The sequence below is a fragment of the Pomacea canaliculata genome, linkage group LG8 (genome assembly GCF_003073045.1).
Source record: "Pomacea canaliculata isolate SZHN2017 linkage group LG8, ASM307304v1, whole genome shotgun sequence".
Lineage (NCBI taxonomy): Eukaryota > Metazoa > Mollusca > Gastropoda > Architaenioglossa > Ampullariidae > Pomacea > Pomacea canaliculata.
The window spans coordinates 8,309,685-8,333,355 of NC_037597.1; the positions used below are offsets into that span (position 1 = coordinate 8,309,685).

General features: G+C 36.5%; 2 protein-coding genes across 4 annotated transcripts; one reads left to right on the top strand and one right to left on the bottom strand.

The window, feature by feature from the left end:
• Positions 1–3,346: 3,346 nt before the first annotated feature.
• On the bottom strand, positions 3,347–23,647 carry LOC112570454 (transcription factor IIIB 90 kDa subunit-like). 3 transcript variants are annotated; one of them, XM_025248872.1, is made up of 19 exons: positions 23,539–23,647; positions 22,497–22,736; positions 21,725–21,802; positions 21,229–21,402; positions 20,921–20,952; positions 20,465–20,537; positions 14,033–14,182; positions 13,583–13,676; positions 12,956–13,082; positions 12,661–12,781; positions 12,018–12,290; positions 11,616–11,680; positions 10,471–10,552; positions 9,970–10,028; positions 9,466–9,689; positions 9,193–9,232; positions 8,494–8,614; positions 7,416–7,493; positions 3,347–6,658 (listed from the first exon to the last, which is right to left on the bottom strand). In XM_025248872.1, the coding sequence occupies exons 2-19, from the start codon at positions 22,678–22,680 to the stop codon at positions 6,618–6,620; spliced, it is 2,016 nt and encodes a 671-aa protein (XP_025104657.1). In that variant the 5' UTR covers positions 22,681–22,736; positions 23,539–23,647; the 3' UTR covers positions 3,347–6,617. The 3 variants fall into 3 exon arrangements, with proteins under 3 accessions (XP_025104657.1, XP_025104658.1, XP_025104659.1); XM_025248873.1 differs by having other exon boundaries at positions 23,517–23,630; XM_025248874.1 differs by lacking the exon at positions 23,539–23,647 and adding an exon at positions 23,383–23,405.
• LOC112570455 (BTB/POZ domain-containing protein 6-B-like) lies at positions 15,085–18,635 on the top strand. The gene is made up of 3 exons (XM_025248875.1): positions 15,085–15,320; positions 16,271–16,801; positions 17,193–18,635. Exons 2-3 carry the CDS (start codon positions 16,287–16,289, stop codon positions 18,223–18,225), a joined length of 1,548 nt encoding a protein of 515 aa, XP_025104660.1. The 5' UTR covers positions 15,085–15,320; positions 16,271–16,286; the 3' UTR covers positions 18,226–18,635.
• Positions 23,648–23,671: the final 24 nt, after the last annotated feature.

The following is a 23,671-nucleotide window of genomic DNA, read 5'->3' on the forward strand; positions in this document are numbered from 1 at the left end:
ACACGAGAACATTGCTGTTGCTAAGATATGTAGACGGAAACTTCGCGAAGTTTCGACATGCTACGCCTTGGGTGGCCCTACTAACGCTCACTATTCATCCGGCGGCAGGGCTCTTCTTGCGGCAGATGCAGAGACAGACAAAAGTTTAAAAAGTGAGGCTAATGAAGAAAAGGGAGGAATCAGGATAAGGTTAACTGCGACAATAAATTTGGGATTCATTCTGGAACCGCAGCAGAAGCGTGGGTGTAACGTGAATGGCAGAGCTAAGGAGGAGGAGGAGGTGGTTGCAGGGTGGGCATGGAGGGTTGAACGAGGGTGGGAGAGAGGGAAAGGGGAAGAGAACGCTGGAGCAAGGAGAAGGGAATGAGGGATTGAAGCCTGTAACGACGTTCTCGAGCTATTTGATCATCTTCTCTTGAACCACTCAGTGCTGTCGATTCTGATGCTCAAACTGCACCATAAGTGCATAATGCCTATACTCAAGCGTACTTACAACATCGAATAATTTTTTATGTCACGTTTTCATGAAAATTGTACTTAGTATTATTTGAAGTTATTCATATAGACTAGCAACAAGTCTCACCTGTCTGCTGGTTACACAAAGTTGTATTACCGGAAAGAGGAAACTCGAGAACTAATTATTTTATTTTGCGGGCGTGCGCGCACATGTACACACACACACAAACGCACCTATATCACCACATTATGCTTAATTATACAAAATACATTTGTTACTTTCTTATAAAACACCGTTATGAATATCAGTACTCATGTCTAGATAGTTCCTTCAAGAAATAACACAAAAAAAGTGTAAGGCAAAGGAAGAAATGAAGGCCTACGAAGACAATACAATAGAGGTAACAAACAAAAAGGAAGATTTTTTTTTAAAAAGTAAGCTGTCGGAGAATGAGAGAGAATAATGAAATCACAAGCATTTTTAACAGGCAAGGTAAGGACCACATAGTCGCTCTGCTAGAATGTTATCTCACTGTGGGCATGGTATCTGTGCCACAGCAAATCTCAGTCCAGTCACAACAATCTCCTACCTCGAAAGCAGAGGACATACAAAATTCCTGGAGGTCTTCACCCCAACACTCGCCATACGAACGTCAACCATGTCACGGTCTGATTTTTACTTTTTTTCTCACGTTGAGCATTAACAATTCATGCATTTTCTGCAAAGATCTGACACGAAAGGAAATTGTTCCTTCTTTTATTTCCTTCCAATTCTGCAGCACTTTCACGGCTGCCAAAGAGTCCGGCAATTCAAAGTTCTCTTTTTATCTTCCCTGATCCCCACCCCCATCTTTTCTTTCCTTCCTATTTTGCGTTGAGTGTTCATCATCTTCCATTTTTGTTTTGCAATATCTGAGGAGCTCTACCCGATAGGTGCAAATTTTCTCAAAAGTTCATCAATACCAACCCATCACGGCGACTCGCATCGGACAGAACTCGCGAAGGGACTTGTGGATAGATGGTATGAAAAGAAGTAGATTTCAGCAAGAACTGAAATTACCTGAAAGCGCTGCGGGTTACAGGATACGTTAACCACCCACTGTCACTTGTGATTAACAAGAAAACTTGCAAACAGCGATGAAGTCGACCTCGATCCCAGTGATACACGAAGTGTGCAACACACACAATGTCATTATTTTTTTCTTCTAAATGGAATGCTTTGAATTACGGCCCTCATTGTTAAAGGTTGGGCCGTGCGTTTTTGTGTGATAACAAGAGATTATAAGTACAAGGAAGCACAGAGCATGTCATTGAAGTCATTAGGAATAAAGGAAGTCGCCCGTAAAAATGTTTCAGAGTCTCGATCACACACCCACACAGACTTCCCCGTGTTGGCAAGCGCGTGAAGTCTGCGTGTCTTAACGCATAACCTCCTAACACTCGAGATGATAAAAGCACAAATTATGTCAGTTATTGAGTTATTCGGCAACTCTATCATAATTATCAAGGCCTACGCCCCGAGTTTCATTTTGTTCGTGAAATACCTCCTGTTTTCTCTCTCTCTCTTGACACCTCAATGTTGTTAGACAATGTGCGTAGCTATGTTGGATTCTAAATTTTGATACAACAGTAATCACTTCAGTTTATTAAAAATGCTACGTAACCCTATTCAAAGTATTAACTAGCTAAGACACGACATCTGAAGGTTGAGAGATGTTAAGGTATCCGTGTATTGACAGTGACCCTATCGGGTGTTTCTGACCACTTCTAAAGATTCATACTAAGGGAAATAAAACTGGTTCCCCACCCTCCCGATTCCTTGAGGACTTGAGGTTAGTTTTGTGGGATTTTTTGTTTCTTTAACACTACAGAACAGCGACCAGTTTTCTTTACAAAATATTTATATCAAACAAACGATCGAGACCAAGAAAAACTTCATAATTGACACGTCTGCATAAAACATTGAAATATTGTCTCATTTATAAAAATATCCTGATATTCCAACTGATTTTTTCGTACATAGCACTCATCCAAAAATACAAGCTGTCCATGTTAAGAATGCGTTTTAGCAGCTCAGAACACAAACTGAAACCAAAATTTGACAAAATATCGAGTTCTTTAAAACTACAACCACGATGCTTCTGTCACGTGATCAACCAACTGGCAGATGATCGAGCATGTTATTCATAGACCAAGAAGTTCATTGCTAGGTCGTCTAGGAAGTTTTTATCTTGTCTCTTTGCTGTCCAACTGTCACCTAAGTGCTCCGGTTGTCTAGGAAGATAGAGCTGCGGTGTTGTATGAATTCAGTTAGCTGTCCAGACCACACAAAATGGCGGCAAGACATCCGGACCAGGAGGTGGGTTTTTTTTAGATCAGCTCGTGCATGATATCGCACACACACACACACGAAGGCACGCGCGCACATAGCACGAACTTTGAACACAGCTCTGAAGCCCTGACTTGGCAATTGCAAGAAGCAAATAAAGTTTTAATACTGGAGGTGGCAGGATAAAGGTAGACAACCTGCCAAACATCCGCCGTACGTTGGTGCTCGAGCTGCTGCTGTCTCAGGGTTTCAGCCCTGGGTGAGGGGTCGAGCTAATGACAGACGTAACCACGGCAGCAGTGTGAAGCTGACAGAACATCCTTGACATCCCCCATCACCACAACCACACAACGCACAGCGTGAATATCATTGCAAGACAAAATGATGATAAGAAAAAAGTGACCAGAAACTGCCTGGAAGTGTGAACTTCAATAAAACCCACTTTGCTAACAAGGGAAAAGGCTGTTGCTTTTTGGAAATGTTTGCTCTCTCTCTCACACACACACGACAATGCTTCAGAGAGGAAACCAAACAGAAAATAAGGACAACCTGTGGAGAAACTTACAGGATATAGTGAATATTACATCCTTTTAATCTCAAATGTCAGCAATTAAGTTACACCACTCTGAGAAAGCACATCAAAAACTGTATACTGGAGAGGAATATTTATGAGGCACTGGCTGTTTGTCATGACTCTGACAATGAAAGTATAAACAAAGATTTTACAAAGCGGCTAAAAAAATTAAACGCATCCACCCAGTAAGCAATTCATGTACATCAATTCCACCCTTACGTATGTGAGAAGAAAAGTGATTAATCATCTGACAGTTGCACATCTAAACTTATATCTCACTCGCCCCTCTTATCCTACCCTGTGATAAAAAAAAAACATTTTAAAATGTTGTTAAAGAAAAGTTCTGATAATACTTATGCAGGAGACAGAAGCATTATTGCTCCAAAGTTTTCTCAGTTTCTACACTCTTCAAAAATATTTTTAAAATGTCATCCTCATCATGCTCACTTTGCTCCACCTGCACAATAGTTTTTGAGTTCTCTGCACGACTTATTTTGCTAATGCAGTGAAAGTGGTGAAATAAAAAGGAAGATGACAGTCTGCTTCATTCCCCATTCTCTGGGATTCTCGCTGAGGGGAAATGCACTGAACACGTGACCATGTTCAGAATACATATATCATCACTTCAGAAAGCTTAAATAAGAAAGTTTACATCAGGTACAACACTGGGTGATCGACCTTTTAAAGTATATAAATAAAACACTGCCAATATAAGGTCAATACCCATTAGAACTGGTAATAAGCAGCAATAGTCGTGAGTAAATTTTCAGCAAATAATGCACACCTCTGCTGACTTTCAGCAACTATATGGAGACATGATACACACATTTAAAGGGCTGTTCACATACATTTCATGCTGCAACTAACCATTACCCTTAATACGAGTCCCCCTGCTTTATAGATGAGACCAAATAGAAGGCAAAAAGGTGAAATATAACAAGGATGAATTTAGTACAACCTGGAACCTTCTTATCTGTGGACAGCATTAAGTTCAGCACTGAAAATTCCTTGTTCAAATCCTGAGATACAGACGGTTAAGCAGAAACCTTACTAGCTGGGGCCATCTTAAAGTTAGCCCAAAGCATGTTCTGTGTCAAACAAGTTGCAGCATGAGAAACAATGGAAGATGCTCCGGAAGTTGTTATAAGCTATTAAAATATTTTGTTCAAAAAACAGCATATTTCATTTCTTACTTTTAATTCTCAAAATTGGCACACACACACCAAAAAAAACCCAAAAAAAACCATCAAACAAACCACGCACAAAATCCCTGGTCAGAACTAATTGGCTGATGGAAAGCTGATACATAATAATGCTGAATACTGCTGTAATCTGCAAGCTAATTGACCCAATCTGAACAGATTCTTGGTTTGCGTGGGCAGATGACGGAAAACCATTACTGGGAAGAATCTCAAGACAGCTTACTGCTGCCTTAAAGAAATCACTGTAACAAACCATAAATGTCAGCAGATATCTTACTAATGGGGAATGTAACTGACAACAGCATGTTCAAAACAAGTAAATACATTTTACAAACTCTTGACAACAGGGTGCTAAACAAAATACACCGAACAAAGACACTTGCACAGTACAAAGCAAGAAAAGTTGTGCTGAAAGCCATTCAATGGTTTATTTCAGACTGTCTTTATTTAAAGCATTCATCTCTTTTATGCAGATTCAACTCCAGTACATTCAGCAAATCCACCAATCTGTACATATTTAAGTCTGTACAATTACTATTCAAAGACAATGTACATGACTGCATATTGCTACAACAAGCAAAACACAATTACTACATTTCTATCATACACTTCATAAAATAATTTCACAGATCACTGTAAAATGCAGAGAACTCTGTCATCTGCCTCTTAGCCCAGCTTGTGATCATTATTAAATATATTTACATACATTCAGATTGCACCCTGTATTTAATCTTTATTTCATTATTGAACTTTTTACATGCTAAAATATCCTAAATCAACATTACTTGTGGTTTAAAAAAGAATCAGTTTGGTATCTTTACTATGATTGTATTTTATGATGAGTACACATGTAGCAAACACATGATCAATTAATGCCCTCATTTACAGATATGAGAGGAGGTAAAAGACTGCACTCATGTTCACATGAAAACTCATATCTACAGTTAATAAATTTAACAAACCTGTTCCTGCTTTATTTCTGTGATATATTTCTTAATTCGACAATGACGATGACCAACTTTATTTGTCCTATTGGGCAATTTGAACATGGGAAGGTGCTCTAGTTACAAAGTAAAAGTTAGAAATAAAAATAAGAAATGAAGTTTGTTGCAAGGTGCAGCGTTAAAGGATGTCAGCATGAAAAACGAAGGCAAGTGACAATTATATATATAATAAATAAACAACAAACTTAGATTAAGAATAATCATGTGTTCACCTATTGCATCGCACACACACACACACAACCCCCACTGACACTTCATCTGAGGTTGAGCAGCTCGACTGCAGATGACACAAACGATTTCAGGTGTCTATTACTTTTACATATAGGCACAGCATAGTGTTTACCTGAGCTTAATAATACAAATTCTCTTGTTAGTACATGTTCAGGTAATGAGTAAATGCAAGAAGCTTTCCTTACTATTTGTTGGTCACAGAAAGAAGCCAAATCTCTCTGTTTGATAAAAATTATCTTAGAACAGATGTGGACACGACTGTTCAGACTATTCCTATCATGGACCGAGAGATCACGAAACCAGCACACAAATTCCAAAACCTCACATTCCTAGCTTGCCTCAGTTCATGCATGATTCACTCTTACTGTAAATAAAATATTAGACCTCCCAACTCCCTTTGTATTAACTTTTTACAATTTTTTTTTAGCTTAGCAAAGAAATATATGTGGCTTCTTGACTATGCATCATCAATTAAGCTACAACAGACTAGAGCAGGTTTCTCTGTTTGTTCCCTATAACTGAACGTTCAATATACTTTAAAAAGAAAACAACAACAAACAAAAAAAAAATACCTTAAATTTTCACGCCACAATTTTTGGTAGCTACCTTCTATGAAGACTACAACAAATGTAGATTTAATTTGTAACTTATTTACAAAATGTACAACATTTTGCTACAAAGCCATGGATCTAGGGGCTGCCTCTCAACATCTTCCCTGAGACCAGCAAAAGAATATTTTACAGAATTGAAAAAGCATGTGATAAGTTTTTGAAAACATCTTCTACAGTATCCATATGGTTTAAACGTTGATCACCTTCTTATTAATAATCATCTTCATAGCCCTCTTCATCATATGTCGTTTCTAAAAGAAAACAGAAAGATGGATGTATCATTTTCACTTTGCACTCAAAGCTTCCAGCAACTCAGTGGTAAAAAAGTCAGTCTAATGAAATTATCTAATAAAGTAATAAAACGAAACAGAAAAACTTCCTCACAAAGGTGTCTAGGCAGTTTTTCGATTAGCTCTGCTAACGATAACTTTTTTTAATATTGTCAGATTCATGCTAGAACTTATTTCCTAGGCTTAAGGTATTTTTTTGGCCCTATGCTCCACTGGGGGCGAATAGGAATAAGAAGAAGAAGAAGGTATTTTTTGAAAGTGTTTTTGCCAAGGTATGCCTTAAGTGCGGTGGAAAGGAATTTTTAAATGTGGGTCCAAATACTTCAAACGATTGTTGTTACAACAATATTTAATCTTTATGTATATTTATATCCAAGCTACACACACATGAATTTCTATGTAACTGCTTTTCTGTTCAATATGAAGTTTCTAAAAACTCTACATAGTTGATTATAGCAAAAATTATGTGCTTAAAATGATCTTAATGTTTTTCCGTTTTACACAAAATTAAGAAAGGATATAAAAAAAATTTTAAATAGCATCATTAAACAGAACTACTTTGTAACTTATTTTATACAGATATGATTCCTCTCCCACCTTTATTCGAATTCCCCCATAAATGCATTTATTTGTAGGCATTTGAATTATATCCATAAATCACCTAGGAAAGGCAACTCAAGTACTTAGTAAATGTGACCATTATATGAACAAGTATTACCTGGGATAGCAAAGTAATCTCGTGCACTGAGTTCAGCCTCCTCTTCCTCTTCATCCTCTTCAGCTAATTCCTCCTCTTCTGCAAATAAAGTAAGGTAAAGGCATGCAAGCAATCAAAAAGGAAACTCAAATATTAAAAGGCATCCAAACCAGGGCTATAATCAATAAATACTGTAAATAAGTTACAAATATGCAGTCTCAAATGATGTAAACTATGTTATTACTTCTACTGCTATCAACATATGAAAAGCAAATCACTAAATCTTTAAAAAAAAAAGACAAAAACAGGTGTTACATGTATTTCAAGGGCAAATTTATACCTCTAAGGCTCTTCAGCAGTGCTGATGTTAAATTAAAAAAAGATTTTTAAAAATGAATCTGTTTCATTCCTTTTTGTTCCACATAATCTTGATTAACTTGTTTACTAATGGCAGAAGCAAATGTTGTATCTTTGTAATGCATCTTGTCTATGGTATTCTGCTCAATATGTTGCCAATGTCTAATCTTGCTTCTTGAGGCAAGCTCCCCATTAACATGCAGACATGCACAAACACAGACACAGCACACCACATACACCTGCTCATACGCTTACACTTTCCCACTCAACCCATAAATTGCAAATATCATTAGATATTTGTTTGTGTGTTTATGAGACACAGAGTTGCATAAAAATGCAAAAATAGACAATCACTTTTATACTCCCTCCCAGCCCCTCTTTTCCATCCTACCTCTGCACTTTCTCACGTGCATGCATTTCAACAAAATGGGGTACTTTAAAGAGAATGGAGAGCTTAAAAAAAATCCATCATTGTAAAACAGTAAAGATTTATATAAAAATTTATATAAAGATTTATAGTAATGATATTAAAGTTCAGTAGAAGAAGGTTATTCACTCAGTGTTGGTGAATTAGTATTTTGTACCAATCTCAGGTCAGAAGAGAGAAGGAGGGGGCTCAAAAAAACTTCCTCTAAAGTGGAACAATCTTAACTCTACCTATACTGTTTACACTACCGAATGCATAGCTACAGCTCAATTGTGTCAATATGTCTGTATTGAACGAGTTAAGACTCAAACCTACCTGGCTCCTCATACTGAACTGGGCCACTTTCAACCACAACTACTGAAGCCACATCATCACTTCCTTTTATCTTCTGCTTCTCCTCGATGGGTTCTTGAATTTTGATTTTCTTGTGCACTGACTACAACAAAAGCAACAGGATCAATAAAAGATATATCATCTAAAGATTTGCATCAGTAACTAAAAGCCACAAGACATACATAAATGGTTTTGTGTGCATCAATACTTCCAGCAAACTAATACATATTGCGTCAAGGCAAATAATAGCCTACAGCCTAAGGGAAAGAAACATAATAAGCAATGGGTGGGGGTGGGGGGAACTGGTGTTTTACTCCGATCCAGCAACTAAAACTATATCATGGCAAAGGCTGTAAACAGATGCCACATGCAGAGAAAGAACAGCATGCCCAAGACGAGAGCTGAACCCAGGACAGCCAACCTTTACTGCTTCGGTGACAGGCATTGTGCCACAGGACTGCCCTAACATAATAAGCAGACCTGACTCAAAAGGCAATGTTTGTGCTTTATGTCATGGCAGCAACTAGGGCTATATCACGGACTCAAAAGGCAATATTAAATTAGAATAAAATAATATTCTATCTTTAAAATTGTTTTAAAATTGTGCACCTGGAACAAAGAAATAAATCTTTGTACAAGCTACTAGCTAAATATAGTTCTTTCGTGGTCACACGTTCTCACCTCAACTTTAATATCTGTGAATAGGCTGGGACGTTTGAATCTGAAAAAATTACAGTAGTTAATGAACTTAGCATGGTATTACATCCAATTTTTGTCATCTACAGTTTCATTACATGAGCGAGCCAATAGAGAGGCTAAACCAAATTACAATTTGTACTATGCTTGATGCCTTTCATTTGGCCAACAGGACTTTATCTGCAATTAGCAAAGACGATAATAACACATTATACTAAATGGTACTCAATCAATTTTTTTTTAATCAGTCAAACATACCTATTTAATGTTGGCTCCTTTTTCTGATTTTTTTCATTATCAGCAGGACTTCCACCTAAACCATGAATTTTTTCTTTGTCTGTCTGTGCTGCCTGAATGTTGAGGTCATGCAGCACCTCATAATTAATTTTATTTGACAACTTTCTTTCCTGTATTATCATGGCTAGTGCCTCTCTGGCTGAAGAAGCCTCTGTCAGTTGATTCCTCTTTTTGTGCTTTCTTTTCTAAAGAAATAAAAATACAAAAGCCAGTATTGAAAAAAAAAAGATAAAATACCAATATTTATATACAATTAAAAGATTATAAATCCCTTCAGCATAAAAAAATCCAAACAAATTGAGGCACTATAAAGAAGGATCTTTGCTTTTCAATAATTTTATGTGGACAAAATGATTTTCAACATACATTATTTTTTTTATTATCAACTAAGTGGTCTCCAAAATGATAATACATGTACACCATACTTTTTCAATAATGTAATCAAAACATTTATTAGCAGCATACCTTTTTTTCTAATTTTTGTCCTGCTTCTTCTTGTTCTTTCTGTTTTTTCTCTTCTTTTTCTGACATAAAGAGAAACATATTTATAACAAAACTCTGCTGTACACATGAACGAAATGGCTACACAAACATTTTGTCATGATAATGTATGTATAAATAAACTAAAACCTAAAGTACCTGCTTTACCAAGAGATACTTTTTTCAAACTGGAAGTTGAAAAGGCATAATGTTCAAAACCAAAGCTAATGAAGTTTTTTTTTAATTTTAGAAGTATTTCCTAAATGCTGATTTTTAAAGTATACACAACTTCTAAAAGGTTTTCAGACACGTCTAAAGGGTATGTGTATAAATATATATATAAAATGAATCAAAATTTCTACTTATACATGACGAAGAACAGATAAAAATTATACCTGTACATATGAAGACACATGCAATCAGCTACACACATGCATACTCACACATACCCTTTTCACTAAATCTATTCAAGGTATCAGAAACAACCTTTTTGTGCTTTCAAGTAGTCTTCATTTTCTCTCATCCATATCTTTGTCTTGACACGCACCTCTTCCTCGCTTAGTAAAAACTGCAAAGATGGTTATAGTTATGATAGACATCAAAGCCTTTCCTTAAACACTGCATCAAAGAAATTTTCAATAGATTCTGATAGAGAGAATATAAATAAATTCTGTAAATTTCAGCGCCTGAAACACTGCAGTCTAATTTCAAAGCTTGCTATCTGCACCTACAGTCCTGCAAAATCTTGCTCCCGCACACGAATAACATGTGACATTACAGCTGCTGTCTCTGTAAGCATATAATGGAAGGAAGTTGATCCTTTGTCATCTCAACAATGAGAACATGTGAAAACTTATTCCATCACTCCCTTTTCCTAAGCACTCAACATAACATAACAATTTCCTTATCGGTGCTCGGAGCTTTTAATATTCAGTACTTTCTGGGCAATTTGTATTAGCCATACTGTGGTCGGCTGTGATGCCACCAGTACTGATACCACACACGGCTTCAGGCCCAAATGGCAATTTGAACAGGCAAGGAAAATGTATCTTTTAAATTTTTTTAGATTTGTGTTTCTTCTTGCAATCTTATGTTCAAGACATTAATAAGTGATATGAAAGGAATCTTTTGAACTGATATGTCACCAATCGGGTAGGTCTTCAAGATATAACACACTTTTGCTTCTACAGAATTTTGAATACTAATGGAGTCTCTGCTGCATACACATATCTGCATAGCCTATAGTCTTAAGTCCAGCTATATCCAAATGAGAGATTACAAAGCTACATATAACCAAATTTATATAAAACAGAAATTACCATAACCTCAAAGACTATTACTGCCTACTATCTACAACTGAATACATTTGTTTCATAATCAGGGCAGCAAGATATACCAAAAGTCTCCAATTCAGGCATAAATTAAAAAACTGTAAAGTTATCATTTAATAAAGCATATAGCTATGCATGAAAGATTTAATACACAATTCAAATTAAAAGATAAATAAATTTTTGACCAATATCTTTTTATTAGTTTTCTGAAACTTTTGCCTGCACTATATACTATACAGTCTACACATTTGTTTTCACAAACAAACAAAAAAATAGATAAAATAAAAATTCACTGCTCACCTTATCAAGTTCACTGTCATCAATACCATCTAGATCAAGTTCACCTCCAACTACTGACTCTCCAGCTTTGGATGAAAAATATTTCCATGCATTGATTTCTTACATCAAATCAAATACTGCTGTTAAACCCAAAACTGACCAACATTTATACTTTGCATTTAATTCTTCCAAAAAGCTCACTTGGAAAAGAATATGAAAAAGAATCACCCTTAATGCTAAAAAGTGTTGTGCATCACCACTTTTACTGAAATACTGAGCAGGTGATTTAAAGTTACCCTAGTCAAACATCAATTAGAAAAATAACTTATTCTGTTACATCTGGTTATGAAATATGAAATTATGTGGATTCACAGCAAGAATCCAAGTGGTAAAGAAAGAAATTGGGGGAAAATCACAGCAAACCTTTGTTTTCTTTTGATGTTATGCACTCCTCAACCATTTCTTTTATGCCAAGACTGGCTGCTGTTGGGGCAAGGTTTGAGACTCGCAGACTCCTGTTAAAATCCCCTCCATCAAGAGCACTTTCTGCTAGTTGGGAGATCTCAGGTTTGTTTTCACTGACTTCAATCAATGGCTGATTAGCCAGATCAATGCCGTCAACGAATCTCAATGTTTCTTCCTCGATAAATTTTGTGACCTCATCAATGTCATTATTAGGACTGTCATCTACCATTTCTGCAGAATGACAAACAATGATTCAATAGATTACATCTAAATGAGAAAAGAAACAATAATTACTCCTTTACTGGGTTCTTTCTATCTAGATATTTAACCTGTTTATCTTCTGTAACTAGATATTAAAAACCAATGGCTGAGTTAAAAGTCAATAGTTCTAGAGGCAGACTAGTAAGACTTGCAAGAACAGCGACAAAAATTCAAGGTTGTTTTAATTCAAAGCCTCTCATTTTATTCATAATTACAAAAGATATAAATGTAGCATTTGTTCTTGTTCAAAACAGAGAGAAAGAGAGTGAGATGATTCTGAAAGAAACACTGAATCACAAATCCTGATGAATGAATCATGCAACTTTTATGTACTGCTTACTTGCATATGCTGCAAAGATACCCCGTGGTTTTTTGGGCTCAAGTGATTTCTCAATCTCTTGTTGGAGGTTGCTAACTTCATTGGCTAGCTGATTTGTCAATTGAGGATTTTGTTCTTCAAGCTAAGACAATAAAAGTAAGATTAAACACTCTGAGCTTCAGATGGCTTAAATGTGATGGCTAACTTTTTACACTTTCTTAAACATGTTAAAATTGGAAAATCACATCCACTCAGGTGAGCAAGTGACACTGAAATGTAAAAAATTAAAAAATATCACATGCATGAGAAATGCTACCTGTGCCAGTTTTGATCTCATTTTTCCCTCTGTGAAACATGGTGGATCCTGCTCTTCTTCGAGGTCAATGTTGTGAAACTCTTCAATAGTCAGCTGAGATGATGGAGTATCATGAAACTCCATAAGCCTACAACACAAAGCAAGACAAAAGCATGCACATGTATATCTAAATGATTCACAGGTGTTGCAATAAATGCACTCATTAAAAATCTCATTAAGTGGGATTTAACTTTCATTAGAATTATAACAGTTATGCAATAAGAAGCATATCCTAATACTATACTGACACAAGCAAGGACAATAAATGAACAGAAACCTCATGTGCCACTTTCTCTCTCACACAAAATTGCATAATTATACCTCCCTTGAAAACACAAAAATAAAAGGATCTATTGTATTTATCACCCTGTTCCCATTTTTTTTAAATTACAGAATGTGAACAGAATAGTTCCATATTCACTATTCTCAGATAAACTGCAATGTCTAGAAAAGTTTTAAACTCTATCCTCTTTTAGCGTAAAATCTTGTAACTCAGAAATTTGTCTTTTTAAATTCAAATGCTTTAATAAGAAAATTGAAATGACAAATAATTGAGTAGTAAATGTGAACAGAAATTTTTTTAAGTACCTTTTACGGATAGTAGCTTCACAAACTTTGACCACTTTTATTATTTCCTTGACAGATCTGGCAAAGTCATGCATTCGTGCAGCCACCAAGAGAGCTGCACACATACACACAAAAGTTTACCATCACTCTTGATAAATAATAATTCTAGCAAATATGAAGTGCTGTTTATGATTCTGAGTGAGCAAGCATGAAAGAGATTGTATCCAAACATAATGATAATGAATATACAAGACCATGCCTCATACTTTGCTGTATTATAATTTAAACTATTATTTTTAAATGGCGCTATTTACCATGTTGTTTTCGATGTACTATAAAAATAACAGATGTCTTTAAGTATCTATGCCATTTTATGCATCAAAGTAGCTTTTACAAAGCCACACATGATCAATCACCAGAATATTATATTCATCTCAAATTTTTTTCTGAAAAACAAGAAACAGTTCAAACCTGCACCACATAAACCTGAGGGCCTGCGCCCTGTATGCATCCAGTCACGCTTCATTCTGGCCACCAAGCGCAGAGCTGTCATAGAGACTTCATGGGTCTTTTCTCCAAACTGAAGCTTGTGAGCGAATCTAGGCACATACAGGCATGGATCTGGGAAAATATTCGAAACAAAATTTGTGAAATTTTGCATGTATTATTTTGAATGCCAGCTTGAGTGAAACATTCTTTCAGTGATGATCTTAAGCCTCATCCTTTTACCTATTATTCTATTATGTAATTATTTTAATAATAATCATAATAGTATTTGTATAGCACATTTCCCCACATAGAAGCAATCTCGATGCGCTTCACAAGAGACCAGGAGCAGTGGCGAAAGACGCCGTGTGATGTAGGTGTCACAATCGAGTACAAGCAAGCACGTAAACAACAAACATACATGAACATGCACCGGTTTGCAATACAAGAACATGAAGGAACGCAGAGATAGGTGTGGGGGAGAAAGAGATATGTTTTAAATTCAGATCAGAAAGTATGTACTAACTCTGCTATGCAGAAAGACGGAGGCAGGCCATTCAAAATACTGGGGCCAGAGGAGAAAGAGCGACAGATGAACATCTATAGTCTGATATGTGGAATAGGGGGGGGGGAAGGGTAAGATACCAGAAGCTGAGTATCGTCAGCGTACATGTGATACTGCAAGCCAAAGTGGTGGATCACAGGGCCTGAGGCACTCCATGAAACACCCCAGCAGGTTCTGATGCAGAGCAGTGGATATACTGGGTGCAGACAGGTAGGAGTAGAACCAACAGGACGGTACCAGAGAGGTAGCTTGAAGCTGACAGAGGAGAATATGGTGGTCTGAAGCGTCAGGCAGATCGAGCCTAGACAGGACTGATATTTGACCGCAGTTGTAAGTTGACACATTGGACAAGAGCAGTCTCAATGGAGTGGTAGGCTGACGGAAATAGTTCCAGGAAACTTATACACTAAAAGAAACAATTAAAACTTAGTTCCATTGTTCTTCTTGCATGTCCGTTTGTTTTTTTTTTGTTGTTGGTAATATAGGGGAAATGTTCTTTTTCAAAACAAGCAAATCCAACATGACAGCAGTTACGCTACACAGTTGTCGTCTGCAGTGTAAGGGAGATAAGCCATCCCTGCCTAAAGAGTAGCAACTCTTACTCGTTCGCAAGAGGGCGCACCTGCTACAAAACTTTGGTAAACAAAAAACCTATTATCACAAGTGCTCGTTTTCGTACGATATGTGGTGACTTTCAAGTGGTACCACGTAAGCACTCATTTCAAACGTTACTTTGCATTTAGAGACAATAAAGCCGAACACTAAGTTGTATCATTCATATGATGCTGATGCTTAAATTGAAGGCAATCTCCCTCGGCGTATACATTATTGTACAGTCCTATCTGCATCCATGATCAGTTATTCCTATTAAGTAGTCTTTGCACTATAAATATATATATCGATGTATTTCCATATCAGTTACTTTTGTTGTGTATACGTTTTCATTTATTTAACAAGTTATTTGCTAATAGCTATTTTGAAAACTAGTGTAACGGACACACACACACCCCCCATTTTGTCAACTAGGTCACTTAACGTTACATTTTCGAAATCAACAGAAATATGGATAGTGACTTATAAGTTTACTTCTAGTTTTGTTACAGATCCAATATCGTTCGCGTAATTTTCACTCGAATGGTGTTGATTTAAAGTTTTACTTTTGAACATTTAATTGCAATATTTTTCTATGCGTAATTCGTGCCATAGTGGAGTTCAAGGGTTACAAGGTCCAACAACTTTTTTCCCCGTCTTAGCAGCTGGGTATCCAATTTATCAGGAATATAACGAGCAGAGAATCTGAGGATTAGGCTTTGCCTTTCACAAGCTTCTTTCTAAACATGAGCCGCTTACATCTCGCTGGCAATATTGCACAGTAGATTTCTGATTTTGATAATCTTATAAACAAAGCAGAACGTGACGAGGTGTGTGCGCGAGCACATTTCGCCGGCCGGCAAGCTTTATTTCCCACCCGATAATGCCAGTGTAAATTCAATTTGCACATCTATGACAATTTAAAAACAATTACTACATATCAATTTAAAACAATTATATGGGAATCCTTAAAATTTTTAAAACATTTCCTTCCGCATAAAATTTTTTTATGTTAATAAGTCACTTAAATGATATAGCTATAATTTCTTTAATGAAACTTGTTCCAGAGCTGCAGATTCAATAATGATTGCCGCCATAGCCAAGTCTTCCTTCCCTGCCCGTCTAAAGGATGATGATGATATTAACCAAGAGGTGCCACAAAATTATGTGGTTCCTGTCAATTCGTTCTCTACATCATTTCCATCAATTAGCAGGCACCATCCTCATGAAACTGGTGAACCAAATTACTGCGATTCCTCTGTTTGCCCATCTCAGTCGATGTCAGACACTGCAGAGAGACAGAATTCCGAAAACTCTACCTTAGTTTCAAATCCTACAGCAGTGGATGAACATAACTGGCAAGGTGGCCAGACATCCCTGAGGGAAAGAAATGCTGTCATGTTTAATAATACTCTCATGTCAGATGTCACTTTCATAGTGGGGACCACAAGCAGCCCTAGGAGCATCCCAGCACACAAGTATGTTCTGGCTACAGGAAGCTCTGTCTTCTTCGCCATGTTTTATGGAGGACTGGCAGAAGATGTTAGAGAAGTTACTATTCCTGATGTGGAGCCTGTAGCATTCCTGAACCTCCTTAGGTATGTCTTTGGCTCATGACATTTTAAGTATCATTATTTCAATACTGAATGGGTTGTAGTGATATGCTTAAGCATTCTTGCTTCCTTTATATATCATTTGAATCACTGAAACAAAACTTTTATCAGAGACTAGAGATTGAGAAATTAAGAATTATGTGTTAGCAGGAATGAGTATGGTTATAGCGTGTAAAATGCCTGGCTCTGTTCTTTTATTAAGAATTTTTAGGACGAAATCCTCATAGGCATGGTTTACTTTCTGCTTATCAAAACCATTTCTGTTTTTTAGGAGTGAAAAAAATTGAAATATATAAAAATCTAACACTGCCTCCTTTAGATATTTATGATTGCACCCACTATATTTTTTTTTAAATTCTTTTGAAAAATATTGCAGATACTTGTATACAGATGAAATTCAAGTGGAAGCTGATAATGTTCTTGCCACATTGTATGCAGCCAAGAAATACATGGTGTCACATCTGGCCCAAGCTTGTGTTCATTTTCTGGAGACCAGTCTTAGTGCCCGTAATGCTTGCATCTTGCTCAGCCAAGGTAGGCTCTTTGAAGAGCAGCGTCTGATGCAGCGTTGTTGGGAGGTCATTGATGCTCAGGCTGAAGAAGCACTGCATTCAGAAGGGTTTGCTGAGGTTGACCATAAGACTCTAGAATCCATCCTGAGCAGAGAGACTCTAAATGCCCAAGAAGCATCCATATTTACTGCTGTGATGAAGTGGTCTGAAGCAGAGTGCTGTCGCCAGGGCCTGCAAATGACAGCAGAAAACAAACGCCATGTACTGGGGCCTTGTCTACACCTTGTTCGCATGCCTGCTATGATGCTGGAAGAATTTGCAAATGGTCCAGCACAGTCTGGGATCCTTACTCTCCAGGAGACCACTGACATCTTTTTGCACTTCACAGCACAGATCAAACCAGAGCTAAGTTTTGACTGCAGGCAGCGGAAAGGCCTGGCACAGTATCGTGTCCACCGATTTCAATCTTCTGCCTACCGAAGCAACCAGTGGCGTTACAGAGGCCGCTGTGATAGCATCCAGTTTGCAGTGGACAAACGCATTTTCATTGCAGGGTTTGGGTTGTATGGATCCAGCAATGGGTCTGCAGAGTACCACATAAAAATAGAGCTGAAAAAAAATGGGTTTGTCCAGGGGCAGAAAATCACCAAGTTCAAGTCTGATGGATCCAGCAACACCTTTCCTGTGTTGTTTGACATACCTGTGCAGATTGATCCAGATGTCTTTTACACTGCAAGTGCCATTCTTGAAGGTTCAGAACTCAGTTACTTTGGCCAAGAAGGTTTAGCTGAGGTTCAGTGTGGCAAAGTTACCTTTCAGTTCCAGTGTTCTTCTGATAGTACAAATGGCACTGGCGTTCAAGGTGGGCAAATTCCTGAACTTCTGTTTTTTTGCTGAATATGAAGTGCAAAACATACTGTATTTATTCTGTAAACTTGATACAGAAAATTTAAATTAAAAATTTCTGTTAATGGCATTTTACAACTGAAGCAATCTTGAATCCCAAGTGGCCTGTAGATCTGTATCCTCTCTTCTAGTCATATTTGTGTTATGATTGATATGTTATGACTGATTAATAAGTTTAAGATTAGCTTGAGATTTGTTCATTTGGCTTAGCAGTTCATAGAATCAACTATCAAAATAATCATGCATGTTGACAACACATAATTTAAAATCTAGTCACCAATACTCCCTTTATCTGTCTTTTTGATTGTTTTATTAAATTGAAAATTGGGAAAATAAAAATAACTTGTGGCTATTTTTTTTTATCATTGACCACAGAATGTCATTAAAATGTGTTTAAACAAGAGTGAGTTGGGATGGTGAAGGTATGGAGATGAACGTGGATATGTCATAAAGAAATGCATAAATAAGAAAATGATGTAAGCAACATAGATGTCTAATGAACAAAATAAACCTTGGACTGAGACTGTGCAATACACAGGCACATCTGTGCAGACACCAGATTCTATCATTACAATGCAAGACATCAGAATGACAAAAAGAACTATGCTAAATTAAAGAGGAGCATTTTAACTCCAAACTGGGAAGAACAAAACACAATGACACATCTGGAAAATGCTTGGATCTGAACATAATATACCACATAAATTTCACTTCATTCTACATATTAATGTAGAAAAATTAGTACATTTCTTACTGGCAATTTATTTTTGAAGGTGAGGGGAATGGGCCTGGAAAGAAAATAGTGTTAACCAAGTATGCATACCGGTATAAACACAAAAATGTGCTCCAGAACTTGCATGAACAATGTCTTTAAGGTGGCTTTATAGTAACGATTTCCTACACATCCTGAAAAACTAAGTGTGTTTTGATACACACGGACAATTTCTCTCTTTCTCCTATACACAAAATGCAGGTATAAATAAAATGCACAATCTAGACAAACACCAACACCAGGCTTGAGAGTGATGTCCTTCCACCTAACTGGCTGGAGGGGACCAGCTCTCTGTTGTTTTGTCTCGTCTGTGGATCTACATCAAGTTTTGGTTTCTCCTACTCATCTGTGATGCTTGTTGCACCATTCACCTCTGTTATGGATTTTTCTTCTGTGCTTGTGTTGTGTCATTACTTACAATAGACATCTTCCACTGACGCCTTCTGTCTTCTCATTTTCTTCCATCTTGCTTTGGAGTTTTGACTGCACTGTGCCTTCTTTACTGACGACACTTCTAGTTGTTCTGGCATTGTGGACCATGCCATTTTCCATTTATTATTTACAAACCACGTAGGTTGCTGCATGTTGTGTAGATTAGATTCTGGATTTATGCGCTTCACCAATGTCGTCTGGTTGTGAGATGTGTTTGTGTCATCCTGCATCTTGTTCCCTGCATGACACTTCGTTTGTTCAGAGCCAGGACTGTGCTCTGCTCTCAACTGTGTTGCCATTTTCATAGTGATCTGCCGGAGCTAGAATTCATACATATCTTGCAGGGTGCACTGCATGCTCTGAAATGCTTCCATAGCAAAGGTATCCTACATAGGAGTGTGAAGGCTAGTCATGATTTAATACCAGATAGACAACAAGTATGTCTCACTAGCCTCCGCAATCTCTTTCTCTCCACAGTTGTAGGAGGCCGGCGCTTGTGAACAGTCTGACTACCCCAACTTGCTGACGGTTGCCTCCAGTATTTTAGTCCAGAAATTCTTGAATAGAATCTGGCTATTTCTCCGTAATAGTAAAACTAAACTGATGATCTTACTGCTAGAATAAGGCTATTTTTCAGTGATTGTTTTTGAGAACAGCATTAATTATTATTACGTTTGTGTGCTTTTCTTTTCAGTAAAGCGTTTTGAGCCTACCTTTAATGGTAGGGGAAAGCGCTATATAAACAAACATATTATTATTAGGCCATCTATACACTTTTGTGTTATATCTGGTGATAAGCTTTTAGAAACGCTTAAAAAAAATTCTTTTTGCTGACTAACTGAAAAGCTAAAAGTATTTCAAAGAGAAAATCCACAATTTAGATCACATCTCAAATGTGAGACCCCTTAATTCTCAGCACAAACATTTTTAACAGTGGTCACCCTTATATGCATTGAAAAATCTATTTCAGTCTTAAAATGGTGCTGATAAAGTGTTTTCCTTGCAAAATGTTTGAAGCTTACTTACCTATGGCAGGAATATTCAAGCAGAGTTCCTTAGAGATGTGTAAAAATGTCTTCCCAAGCATATAAACATTCACCTGAAATGTTTAAAAAGAATTTTTATCACGTTTTAAAATTAAAGCTTTATGATCATCCTTTTAACTAACATATACATTTTGATATTGAGATTTACTCTTTTACTAGGATCAAAAAAGACAATTTTAGTAATAAACACTAAGTTAGCTATTTTTGCAAAAGTTTGCTATGGTATAACCTTTAGATCAAGAATTTTTTGCATTGCTCCTTGAGAGTAATTCATAGGGTAAATCTGGGGTTGTTTTTTTTTTAATTACTCGTTAGACCAATAAAACTGCTAGTGGCTGACAGACAATCGTAGGATTTTATCATCATTTGTCATTTAGTTATAGATACTCATTGAGAGAAAACTTCAAGAAGAAGAAGAGAAAGGATATATACAAACCTGTAGCACATCACTGAAGTCCAGAAGCATATGTTGAACCCTCAGTTAAGGATAAGACAAAAGATTTGAAAAGGTTGTAGGTAGCAGGGCATCACACCCATCGAGAATGTGACTTCAAAAGCCTTCCTCAATTTCGGACATACAACAATGCATGCTGTCTAGAAGCTTTATTTATATCAGATTCTGCAATAAATGGTTTTGTTCTATGCATTTGACCACAACAGAATGTGCTTTGTAAAATAAAGGCAAGCTGATGGATAGTTGTCATGCTCTCTGGCTTGAACCAGAACATCTAAACAAAAGGATATGAGGTGTTCCTTCTGTTCTGCAAACAAGATAAAGACATGTAGCAATTACATGTGTTATCTTCCGACCACGAGTTAGCCGTTTGGTCACTGCCATTTTGTAGAAGTTAAATGCAGTATCCATGCAGTGTTGGTTTAGTCGAAGCTGTGCTCCAATTTCTTGAATCTTTCGCTTTCCTAACAACAGAGAAAAGACTCCAACTGATGAATGACAACAACTTTTTATACCTAGAAAGCAAAAAATAATGTATGGGATGACATGTTTTGCAGCAAGCATTTTGATTAAAAATATTCTGATAAAGCTATTTTATAGGATGCTTCGAATGCTTTTAGAAACTAAATTCGTCTGTTTGAGCTTTCACTGAAATTTCAAAAAATGAAAATAATCGCAGTTTTATTTTGGTTTCCAAGATTTATTTTAAAGATTTTTCTTTGAATTTCCTCCCACATGAGATTTCAACTAATTGTACACCTGTAGATATTTTTTAGATGGATTTACCATTCTGCAGTGTGACTGCTCTGGACTCTCTTCCGATTCCATGAGAGAAAGTTCCTCCAAATGAATGAGACTTTGTTCCTGAAATGAAAATATTCCTCTTTGCATCTTAAAAAGCCATCTTTATTGTCTTATAAAAATGAGTCACACAACATTTATCTACAATTTAGGGATCGGTAAAGTGACTGAACACACAACACACACGTTATGCAAAGCCAGTTGCATGACAACCCAGCTGTTTACAAAAAAGTGCGATAAGAAATGCCCATATTAATGTTACTATAGTTGTCATTTCCTCATATAAAAAAATGAACATCAACACTTTAAAACAGCAAAGGCAATCTTGTCAAAAGAGAAACATGATATCTCATGAAGCTCAGCCCAGGACTATTAAAAGGGTTAAAGTTAAAGAACTTGGTATCAAAACAACTTTTTGTTCCTAATCACCCCAGTGGATCAAAACAACTGCTTCATATTTATTGTAATGATATTAAAACCTGTTAAAAGAAACTGCCCGTCCAGAGTCAAATCAAATTATTGAAGTTTATAGGTGGTATTTTAACCATTAAATATCCTTTTTATTGTAAGGTTAAATTGAATGCTTCCCAAAACATTTAACAAATGATGAAAGAATTATATGAATTATGCACCCCATTCTCTGAATACAACACTGACATCAAGAATTACCCAGGAGGACCACTCCAGCAACTTCACAAACTGACAAATCTTAAATCTCCATCTTGCTTACAACTATGATATTTAAAAAGAAACTTACCATCATTGGAAACAAACTGTCCAATGACAGAAGCACCACCAGCTGCATTCTCCTGAAACTGTACTTCTGAGACAATAATCTGATCCTCTAAAACTGACCCACAGCTCGTACAGACTGCATCCCCTCTGCTTGGATCAATGTCAATTTCATTGCAGCCACAATGCTGACATACTTTTTCTGACATGATTACTGTCAGCTATATGGACTAATCATGCCAGCTGAGCTGTAGTTGTGATCTGCCTATTTATAAAAAAACAAATCTAAAAATTAAAGTAGTCAAATAAATGTAAATGCATTACATGTTTGCATAACACTTCTTTTTAATTTAATGCTTTGGAAAATAAGATGCAAACTGAAATGTAATACCTGTAATCTTATTAATCATTCATAACACATTGTAGTCTTAGTACTTACGCACAGTTTAATAGTAACATAATGGCACACAAGATGGAAAGTTTTAAAACCTTAAGTTCTGAAGACATTCGAATGAGGTATGGGATGAAGTGGTTACATTTCTTGGCCTTACTACTTTTGGAGTTCAACATCTCACCCACACTTTTATACCTTATTAGCATAAGGTTTAAAAATAATTTTAATTGGTGTAATTTATCGTCGGGCTTTGAAAATCTTCTAAAAAAATATTCTTCTTTACCAAAGAGAAATACATTAAGAATAAACACTCATACCTAAAACACACACACACTGGCACACAACAACACGCAACAGCCTGAAAAAGTCGCATGCTCGCTGGGTTGAACTGGAACTGTGCTCCTGTGCACTGCTTACATCTTATATAGTGCGTTTCTTTTGATTAGTTCTTCTTCCAATAAACTGCTTCCTCGTCAATTTCTATCTTTCTTATAAAATAGGATTTAACCACCCTTACCGAAATCATATCGATGCCAGCACTAGTCATGAGTGTATGACCACTAGCTAACCCACGAAGTATTTTATAATTTCAGTTGTGTTTCTATTCTAAAATGATTCAGTATGTCCAAAATTACTATTTTAAAATCCCACCTATTAAAAACTGTTATCAAACCTTATTTGGCCAGCTTCTTTTCCAACATATTCTGAAAGAATATTATCCTAAAATCCAGATTACACCATATGTACATCAACTACAAAACCTTGAATAGTTTGATTCGAATATGGTTCATTATGAGAAACATTTT

Bases quoted from the DNA above. Each gene is read 5' to 3' on its own strand.
- LOC112570455 (XM_025248875.1), top strand. From the start codon at position 16,287: ATGATTGCCGCCATAGCCAAGTCTTCCTTCCCTGCCCGTCTAAAGGAT. The intron at 16,802-17,192 runs GTATGTCTTTGG...AAAATATTGCAG, and splicing joins GCATTCCTGAACCTCCTTAG to ATACTTGTATACAGATGAAA.
- LOC112570454 (XM_025248872.1), bottom strand. From the start codon at position 22,680: ATGTCAGAAAAAGTATGTCAGCATTGTGGCTGCAATGAAATTGACATT. The intron at 12,291-12,660 runs GTAAGCAGTACA...GTCATTCTGCAG, and splicing joins TATCTTTGCAGCATATGCAA to AAATGGTAGATGACAGTCCT. The intron at 6,659-7,415 runs GTAATACTTGTT...GTTTTCTTTTAG, and splicing joins AGATTACTTTGCTATCCCAG to AAACGACATATGATGAAGAG.